The sequence below is a fragment of the Rutilus rutilus genome (assembly GCF_951802725.1).
Source record: "Rutilus rutilus genome assembly, chromosome: 11".
Lineage (NCBI taxonomy): Eukaryota > Metazoa > Chordata > Actinopteri > Cypriniformes > Leuciscidae > Rutilus > Rutilus rutilus.
The window spans coordinates 13,962,445-13,973,368 of record NC_140216.1 but is presented as its reverse complement, the minus strand read 5'-3'; the positions used below and the strand labels follow the sequence as shown (position 1 = coordinate 13,973,368).

Sequence of the window (10,924 nt, the reverse complement as noted above, 5' to 3'; positions counted from 1 at the left end):
GAAATGATGGTCACTTTATTATTCAGTAAAACGATATGTTATTGCGAATATTATTGTTACTTGTTCATCATTGTGTCAGAGTTTTATTCGCTGACTTTAGCTTGCTTCCTTGCACGAAGAACAACATAGTGACGAAACATGTCGGCGCATGTATGTAGATAGAAATGCCTCATTCTAGGGTAATAAAAACATAACGGTTCATTAAAGGTGAACTAAGTAACTTTTTTACCTTAACTGAACAGCTTCGGAGTCATTGGAATGGTTATAATACTTATTTCGGGTTGAATGGTGGTCGTTTCGCACTCCCCTGGTGCTCGTGAGCGGAAAATACGCACTTGCAACTTTGGGGCGGCGGGCCATCGGCCGCCGCGTCAGGAAGTCTCGCGTGATATCAGGTCTCGCGATGTAAACAACTGCTTTACGGCCAAAAGAAATCTGCTAAAATGCTGTCATTATTGCGCTCCCTCACGCTGTCCGAACCTGAATGAAGAAGACGTTTTAAAGAATGTCCCATCTGCTTTGATGTCGTTGATCTACTAGCCTCTGGTGTCTGAGAATCACCAACGAGTTTTTACAACAGTGTTGTCAAATATCTATTCCGAAGCTGTGGGGGGAGCTCTAGAGAGAAACCTGCGAGCAAAAAGCGAGAATACAGCGAAGAAATCCCGAAGCTACTGAGTGCTGCTTTAAGTAAGGTCTTTATACACCTCTGAAAACATAGTTATGTATATGATGTTGCATTTCTGTCAACAGATCCTCCTAAATATTACACAATACACCTTTAACATACCATGATAATTTTTGGTCAGGATTCTTTTATGAATAGAAAGTTCAAAAGAACAGTATTTATTTGAAATATAAATCTTTTGCAACTTCATAAATGTCTGCTGTCACTTTTTGATCAATTTAACCCTTAAACGCATACATCGGGTCTTTAGTGACACTACCCTCATCCTCATTCATTATTTAAAGTTAGACATCGACCTTTTTAGTATTCCTCAATTAATTCATTATTAACAATATAACAAGAATTTTTTTTATACTGTATATATAAAAGAATACCTGTTTTCCCAGAATAAAAAACAAAAAACAAAATTGTATTGGGTCGCTAATGACCCGAGGTGTGTAACAGTGTAATGGCGCTTGCTCGCCTCAACTCGACTCGACTCGCCTTTGTTTGGTTTTCCACTGTGTAAAAGTTGTACCTGCACCTGCTTCCAGGTACTTTTTTTCGTATCACCTCCGGCGAGGTTCTGAGCGAGCTGAGGCGATACTAAAATGTGACGTGAAAACGCGACAGACTGCTGATTGGTCAGAGAGAATCGTCACTCATCATTTCCTGCGGCGTCGCTATGAAGACCAGGTACTATTGTGGAGGTACTATCTGCAATGGAAAAGCGAGCCGGGCCGGGCCAAGACGAGACGAGTCGAGTCGAGTCGAGTCGAGTTGAGCTGGTACTGGTAATGGAAAAGCGCCATAAGTATATTTTATTCTGCACAATAATGGTTGAATCTTTGATGACTGAAAAAGTACAATTCACCTTTATTCCACAAGGTGGCAATGTCTGATACACAATGAAGTGATGTTTCATTCATAGTTACTGCAGGCAGAAAACAAAAGAATTGGAAGTATCATCAGCAAAACTTGAAATGGCTCAGAGATTTACTGCAGAGCAAGTACTGAACGCAATAAAACATTAGTGTCACTGTCACTTGATGGTGGATCTGGTGAAGAAGCTGTCAGTGATCAAAATATTGATTTTGAAGATGTTGAAAATGATAGTTTGAGAATATGTTTGAGATGGCGAATATATGCTGAATGTACTGGGAAATGAGCTCTGACAAGGACAGTGATGATGATATAAAACATCTGCTCAAACAGAACCCTTCCAAGCTCCAAAAGGTAACAAAATGTGCTTTATTTTATTCTTATGTAATTGTTACTCTAATATCAGGAGAGCTGTATATTATCGGTAGAGTTCCATCCGTTTTAGATATAGATCCGCGTCGCTAAAGTCCCGAATATGTATTAATGATTGGCAAAACATTCATGCATTTATGGGTTAATTCATCTTTACTGAAATTTGAACAAAAATATAAATATGCATTTAAAAAAAAATCTTACTCCCAACTTATGAACAGTTGTGTACTTTTTAATGCTTACCATTGTTCATTTAATGTAATGTAATTTAGTTCAATTTAACAAAGGCATTCTTTTAATTCCTCAAACTCTCTGCAGTTCCGCCATAAACCTCTAGGGGTTCACAAACCCTCATTTCGGAATCCCTGATCATTTTCCAGAGTGGACTGTGTTTGCAGTTGTGAGTTACTTTCAATGAAGGGATCTTCATTTAAAAGCCTGGTACTGATCCTAAGAGTTTGTGCTTTCTATTACATATCAACTCATTATGAAGTTTGTGTACAGTTACAATTAAGCAACAATGCATTTTCTGTTCCTGTGCATCATGATATATCGGTGTAGGCATTACAGCACAAGTCAAGGTTAGCTGAAAAGATATTTCCTCTTGTGAAAAGTGTTTTTGCTCCGTTCACTGTAAACAGAACATTCCGATCTCATCCAGAGGCAGCATGGGAGGAGTGTGTCTGCTGCTTTTGCTATACAGGCCAATAGAAGCGTTCAGCAGCACACAGCACAGAAAATCAGAAAACATATCTGTGTACATTTCTGCAGCTCGTGCTGAGCCCTGAGGTTATTTTGATCATATCGCACATGAAATCTGGCACAATGTGTCAATGGATGAGAAACAACACTTCCCCAGTGATGTAATAATGTGAGCCTGCAGTGCTGCAGCCTAAAGGTATTTTTTTTTTGTTTTTTTTTATCTACTAATTGAATGTAACACGTATGCTAAGATTACCTTGTTTTGAAAAATGAACACTAAATGTGATGTTCTGGACAAATCCCATTTCCCTATTTTTAATCAGTTTCTCTGCCTTGTTTCGGTTCTCTGTGCCTGAATTTGTAGCTATTTAAAATTAACAACATGTAATGTGACCTTCAGTTCCCCTTTTAAAACATTCAACAACTTTAGGGTTGCTGTGCAGAACAGATTTCGACATACTGTTGGTTTTTACTCACAGAACTTTTTTTACACTCATTTTAAAACGTATATAAATATATATTACATTATAATATATATTACGTATATAAATTATATATTATTCCAGGCTTCAGTGTCACACAATCCTTCAGAAATCATTTTAATATATAATATATTGTGATCAACATCTTTGTTCAACAAATGTTCCTTGAGCAGCAAATCAGCACTGATTTGCTGCTCAAGGAACATTTGTTGAACAAAGATGTTGATCCAGGAACATGTACTTGGTGAAATCACAATCATCCATATGACACATATTAGCCTATTCTAATACTTATAGGTAGTGCTTTACTAACTGTGACCCACAAGACACCAGAAAATTCAGTACATCTCTGCTTGTATACAAATAAATTAGATCAATATTGAGCTGTTGGAGTGTCCAGGTTTAAATTTGCTCTCTCCGTGTTTATGTCTTACCCAATCTTCACAAGCCCAAGACATTGCCACGGTCCATAAAAGGGCTGACACCTGCATTTTACACAGAACAGGGAGGAATCAAGACACATCAGCCAACAGGGGATGCTGGCATGAATTCACAGCGTGATCACAGCATGCTCAAGCCACCCAACCAATGAGGTGGAGCGTGATCAGAGTCAACCACCAATCAGAAGTCAGAGACATTTCAGCTACAGTTGAGACTGAGTGTACACAACTATAGGGGAAGTAAATGTTCTCAGCCTCAAGCCAGGGAAGGATGACGTGGGTGGGGGAAAAAAAACTGCAACCTGGCAGAACACAGGAAGAATGAGAGCGAGGAAATGGAACATTTAGTATAATCTGTGGGGGTATCCAAATGTGCGTGGGTCAAAAGAGCGACCTCATAAATAGAGTTTGAATTCTGCCTGCTCTTTAATTTTTTTGGGAATTTAGCATAATGTTTGTCCTCTAAAATCATTGATGTTCGATAGTTCAGAAAAGTTTTATTATATTATTTTTATTGTATTGTATGATTTTTTTATATTATAGTGTATGATTGAAAGTCAGTGCCTCAATTTCACACAGTTGTAGTTCATCATAAATGAATATGAACATGATTCACTAACATATGACAACCACAAAGGGACATTTAGAACATTATATGTCATTTATTCTTTGCTAGCCACTTGGATTGATGATACTTTATCTAATGCTGTGAAAGTTTTACATTTTTGTAAGTGTTGAAATACTTTGAATGGGGCCACTTTGAAAGTATCTATTGCAGGAATTAAACTGCACACCATGACAGTTGTAAGCCAGAGGAACAGTCCGTTTCAGCTGAAGCTTATATACATAAGCACAACAGAGCATATCATTTTATCACACAATGATGTTGGAAAAGAACAAACATTTGGGATTCCTTCGTCAAAATAAGATTCATATTAGAATCTGACCTTCAAATCTGTTCTAATTGTACTATATTTGCTAAAAAATACAGTAGCCAAACAGAAAACAGGGTTGTGTGTGAGAGAAACCAAAAGATAAAGAAGGAAGACAAAAAACATGGGAAATCCCGAGCATGCATTAGGTGAATGAAAGCTTGCAAAACACTGGGCTCAACCAATGACATGCATGATTATGTATGTTTAGCCAATCAAAGCAAGGCACAGTTACGCAGCCAGACAAGAAAGTTGCTGTCATGGGATTACTATGTGGAAATTTTGAACCTGAACACATACCCACTTTATAGCGGGACTTTTTGAGTTAAGTGAAAATAAGTTGTCTCTGAAGAGTACTCAGAATTCCCATCTAAGTTTAGTCATCATTTGCGACAGGCTGGAGCATAGCAGATCAAAACTGAAATTGTGGTTGAAATAGTTTATTCTGTCTATCAACCCTGACTCACTTAACCTCAGATTCTGCTTCTGAGCTCAGAGAGTTGGCATTAGTACAAATTATTTCCCCTTTTCCTCGAAACCATTTCATGCATGTGAACAGTGGAGCTGTTTTTGTTTTTTTGTTACTGTAGTACTGCCAAGTAAGCCCAGAGTTCAGGCATACCAGAGGCGTTTTGTGTTGGGAGGCTGGGAAAGCCATATCTGGCCTCTGTATGCTACCGAAATGAACACGGATTGTTTTTAGGATTTTTCAGTTTACCGTTTGGACTACACAATGCACCAAATGCTTGGTTTATGACAATAACTATACTCAAATTCTCCCTAATTGTCCCCAAATCCCTGTGAATGTTTTTAGTCTGGATTAAACTTATTACAATTATCTGCTCTAGATTTAACCACATAACCTTTTTCAAAAACATTTGATTGTTTTAGGTCAGTCCTGAGCTAATGCTAATGTATAAAAGTTATAAGAGATAAGATGGCAGACTCTAAATACTATATGCTATGTGGTCAAAATAGTACAGTGTATATAGAATATGATGATTACACATACCAATTGACATGCAACACATTAACACGGTAACCACAAGATTAGTTTTTCTTTGAAAGTTCAATCTATCAGCTTAGTAAATGGGAGTGTACATTCTCTGAAATCTAACGCAATTTAAGAATGACCAGTGTAATAAAGTTTTTATTGTATCTGAGGAATTCATGACTTAAACAACTAGGCTACTTATTTCCATTTTCATAAATGAAGGAGTTTTTACATTGAAGCGGACTAAATTTCTCCCTGATTGGCTGGAAGGCACATATTGCCTTCATATCCTTATTAGTTAGTTTGCACATGGATGGTTACTCTGTACTCATATTTAGTTCCATCCCTAGTTCACACTTACTGGTGATGAATTATTAATGCAGTGGTTAGGTTTGGTCAGAATCTTAGGAAAGAGAATACTCTCTTAGGTGTGACATTACATGATGACGCACTAGCACAGTGAAACTACATCAGCTATGGGAAGCAGGTATAAAAATAGCTTCAAATATCATTTACTGATTGGAAATATATTTTTTGATATCTATATAATTCAGTAGTCATGTCAAAGCAATAACTAAATCAGCATACTATCATCTGAAAAATATTGCAAGAATTAGATGCTTTGTTTCCAGACAAGACCTAGAGAAACTTGTGCATGCTTTCATCACCAGCAGGGTGGATTATTGTAATGGACTCCTCACTGGCCTTCCCAAAAAGACCATAAGACAGTTGCAGCTCATACAGAATGCTGCCGCCAGGATTCTGAGCAGAACCAAAAAATATGAACATATCACACCAGTCCTCAGGTCTTTACCCTGGCTCCCAGTTAAATTTAGGATTGATTTTAAAGTATTATTACTATTATATAAATCATTCAATGGCCTAGGACCTCAATACATTGCAGATATGCTCACTGAATATAAACCCAACAGATCACTCAGATCATTAGGATCATATCAGCTTGAAATACCAAGGGTTCACTCTAAGCATGGCGAGTCTGCTTTTAGCTATTATGCCAGCCGCAGCTGGAACCAGCTTCCAGAGGAGATCAGATGTGCTCCTACTGTAGTCACATTCAAATCCAGACTCAAAACACATCTGTTTAACTATGCATTTACTGAATGAGCACTGTGCCAATGTTCGTCCGACTGTTTGTACTGTATTTTATTTTTTATTTTTCTAAACTGTTTTAATTATTCTTATTTCTTTTTATTATTTTAATTTCTTCTATGTAAAGCACTTTGAATTGCCATTGTGTATGAAATGTGCTATATAAATAAACTTGCCAACTTGCCTTGCCTAATTAATTGACAGATTAATAAGCCTGAGAGGCATTCTTCAGAGTTTAGTTAAACTATATTAGTAAATTAAATATATACATTAGTCAATGTTATCAACTAAATACCAAATACCCAAACTAGTTAAAAACCACACTATTTAGAGGGGTGTTTTTAGCTAGAAATTAGAAATCTATAGCTTTAGCTAGAAGTCTATAGCTAGAGTTAAGTCATGGTAACTCTTATAAAACGTGTGGACAGAGAGAGGGAGAGAGAAACATCCTAATCTCACATGTCAGATACATGATTTTGTATATGTGTATCTTATATATGTTACGCTTTTATCCAAAACATTTTACAGTGCATTTTAAGGCTTGCATTTGATCAGTATGTGCATTTCCGTGTTTTCTGGTGACTGAATCCACGAATGTCAGTTTACTGGTGTCATGCTCTACCAGTTAAGCTGCAGAAACAGGTTACTGAACTGGATATGTTTCACCTTCAGTGAAGAACAAGCAGCAGTTAATCATGCAAGTTGCTTCCAATCAAGTGTAGTCAATCAGTATTTTACATGACAGAATAAAGAGAATACAATAAAATAGGCCAAATGATAAAAAGGTACATTTACAGTAAATTCATTTAATTGAAAACATAAGAAAAAGCAGCAGTAGATCACCAAAAAAAATGAATTCTGCAATCATTTCCTCAACCGTCTTTCTGTCATTCCAAACCCATATGACATTTGTTTTTCCCCCACAGTGGAATACATAACTGGAGCTTTACGACACAAAATAACCATAAAAGTACTCTTCTGAATCCATATGATAGTTTTGTGTGAGAAACTGAATGTAAGTATTTAATGATATGGTAGTATTAGTCTTTACATTTTGTCTTTGGATCAGGGGTGCAGAGTTTAGCAGGCTTTCGGAATTGGACATTTTTCATACTGTCCATACTGTCATTCAGTAAAAAAAAATTATAATAATAATTAAGGAAATTATAAAATTAAGCATAATTTTCAAAACACAATTTTCAAAATGTGACCTGGACATGTTTTTGTGATGGTCCCCCTTGTAGTATTGAGATGCCTGTGTATACAAGCTTTAAAAGGGAAAATGGTGTGTTGTGATTTTGTCACGGAATAGTTGAACGTGAGACGAGGATTCAAATGCAGAGGAAATTTATTAGTCACTGGCAGACAAGGTACAAAACTCAAAACTCAGATAGCAAGCGGGAAGGAAACACCAGGAACAGGTAACTTGGACAACGAACCAGCACAGGACTACAAACACAGGGAGGCTAAATAGGGGAACAAACAAAGGAGGGTAACGAGAAAGACAGGTGGGACAAATTAACCAATAATCAGATAACAAGATGGGAGGGGCTAGACAATAGACAGGAGAGCACATGGCACAAGGAAATAACATGACAGCCATGTGCTCACAACAGACCAGACTAACACAAACACATGACAAACCGGGAGTGTCACAGCTCTGTCACTAAACCAAGAGAAAACCCAGACAAGGGTGACAGAACTGTGACACTACCCCCCCTCAAAGGAACGCCACCTGGCATTCCCAAAGAGGGACACCAAAAACAAGACAAGAACATCAAACGTGCAAGACCAAAGAGCAGACAAAACAAGCAGATCAGAACACATACACAGAGAGGGGAGGGAGGGAGGGAGGGGAGCCAGGGAGGGATGGGAGGGTTGAGCCAGGAGGGGAAGGGCGGGTCCGGACTCCTGGCTGAAGACCAGGGTGGCTCAGACAGTCCATCGGGTGGCCAGGGCGGATCAGGCGGCCAGGGCGGTGAAGCCCGTTCGTACGGCCATGGCGGTGAAACCCGTTCGGGCAACCATGGCGGAGAGAACCCTTCGGGCGGCCATGGCGGAGACGACCAGGGCGGAGACAACCCTTTGAGCAGGAACAGACACAGGCGCAGGAACAGACACAGGCGCAGGAACAGACACCGGCTCAGGCACAGGAACAGACACCGGCTCAGGCACAGGAACAGACACCGGCTCAGGCACAGGAACAGACACCGGCTCAGGCACAGGAACAGACACCGGCTCAGGCACAGGAACAGACACCGGCTCAGGCACAGGAACAGACACCGGCTCAGGCACAGGAACAGACACCGGCTCAGGCACAGGAACAGACACCGGCTCAGGCACAGGAACAGACACCGGCTCAGGCACAGGAACAGACACCGGCTCAGGCTCAGGAACAGACACCGGCTCAGACATCGGCTCAGGCACAGGAACAGACACTGGCTCGACGGCGGCCATCTTGTCCAGAGACACAGGCTCGGCAGACATGCCGAACAGCTCGGGCGGGGCCGGCAGGGCGAGCAGCTCGGGCGGGGCCAGCAGAGCAGGACGCCTGGGCGGCACGGGCAGAGCAAGTCGCCTGAGCGGCGCGTCAGGGATGGCAGTAACCTCTGGGATGGTCTCTGGGTTAGGAGCCACCGGACAAGTCGTTGTGGAGGGGTTTCTCCTCCTCCTCCGTCTCTGGACCACCGGACTCGAGACCACCGGAACAGGGACCACTGGTCTCGGGACCACCGGACTCGGGACCACCGGGACAGCGTCCACCGGGACAGTCACGGAGGGAGTCTTCCTTCTCCTCCTCTGTTTCGGGACCACCGGAACAGGGACCACCAGACTCGGGACCACCGGACTCGGGACCACCGGAACTGGGACCACTGGACTCAGGACCACTGGACTCAGGACCACCGGACTCGGGACCACCGGAACAGGGACCAGCGGTGAAGGCTCTGCGCTGGACGGGACCACATGCACCTGGCTGAAGAGCGATTGGACTCTGGAATGACGTTGGGGTTCCTGACGACCATGTCCCCCTCTACGACCTCCCCGAGTCCCAGAGAATCTGGCCAAGCGGGTTCCCTCAAAGCGTTGCAGGTGAATAGGAGCTTTAGAAGAGTTGCCAGTCGCAGACCTGGGCTTACCTCCTCTCAGCTAACCGCCGTCTGCCATGGTCTCCTCAGTCCTTTGAGCGCACCTAGCGAAGTAGTCAAACAAGGAAATTGAAGATTTCCCAGAGAAAAAAATCTCGCTCTGCTGTATCCACATATTTTGGCTGGTTCGTTCTGTCACGGAATAGTTGAACGTGAGACGAGGATTCAAATGCAGAGGAAATTTATTAGTCACTGGCAGACAAGGTACAAAACTCAAAACTCAGATAGCAAGCGGGAAGGAAACACCAGGAACAGGTAACTTGGACAACGAACCAGCACAGGACTACAAACACAGGGAGGCTAAATAGGGGAACAAACAAAGGAGGGTAACGAGAAAGACAGGTGGGACAAATTAACCAATAATCAGATAACAAGATGGGAGGGGCTAGACAATAGACAGGAGAGCACATGGCACAAGGAAATAACATGACAGCCATGTGCTCACAACAGACCAGACTAACACAAACACATGACAAACCGGGAGTGTCACAGCTCTGTCACTAAACCAAGAGAAAACCCAGACAAGGGTGACAGAACTGTGACAGATTTATGCTTAAAATGGGCACCATACATGTAAGGATTTGGTCTAAATGTCAGGGTTCCTATGTTTCAATGTGTTTTTTCCCTGTGACCCAGTTTAAACTTTGCCGCATTCATGGAGAGGGTGCTGGTGCTGGTGAACAACAACTCCCTGTTCACCATCGGCTTGGCAGAGGACCACACCAGCCCCACTCCACATCCAGAGACCTGTCATCCATCGACAACTGGCACAATGGAGATAAGAGAGTCCACCACAGGCAAGGGAGACCTGCCTGCCGCGATCGACGAGCCTAATCCAACAGAGAGGACAGGAGAGGACATCGACCCGGAGCCTGAGAGTCTGACCAAGTTGCGTGAGTCGGAAGCTCACTCCTCGGAAGCTCATCGCCACGGCTCCACCTCTGTCTCCGGTGCCAGTGATGGGCTCTTCGGCTCGTCTGCTACACCTGGGTCTCCATCTCCTGTAGCTGCATCTCCATCGGTCGTCCCCAGGGTGTTGTATGCTAAATAATAAACAATTACTTGTTAACTAATAATAAATTGTTACATTTTATTTTATTCTGACTACTTTTATTACATTGTATCCATTATTACCGCAAATCTGTGTCAGGTTAGTAACAGACTAAAGTCCAGTTTTGAGTGGAGCATAGGGCACGC

The 10,924-nt window shown here is 41.7% G+C and overlaps 1 protein-coding gene across 1 annotated transcript; it reads left to right on the top strand.

Annotated features, from left to right (window-relative positions):
* Positions 1-2,496: 2,496 nt before the first annotated feature.
* On the top strand, positions 2,497-10,778 carry LOC311299364 (uncharacterized protein; the record flags this gene model as incomplete). The annotated part of the gene is made up of 2 exons (XM_084422880.1): positions 2,497-2,819; positions 10,364-10,778. The coding sequence occupies exon 2, from the start codon at positions 10,383-10,385 to the stop codon at positions 10,776-10,778; it is 396 nt and encodes a 131-aa protein (XP_084279006.1). The 5' UTR covers positions 2,497-2,819; positions 10,364-10,382.
* Positions 10,779-10,924: the final 146 nt, after the last annotated feature.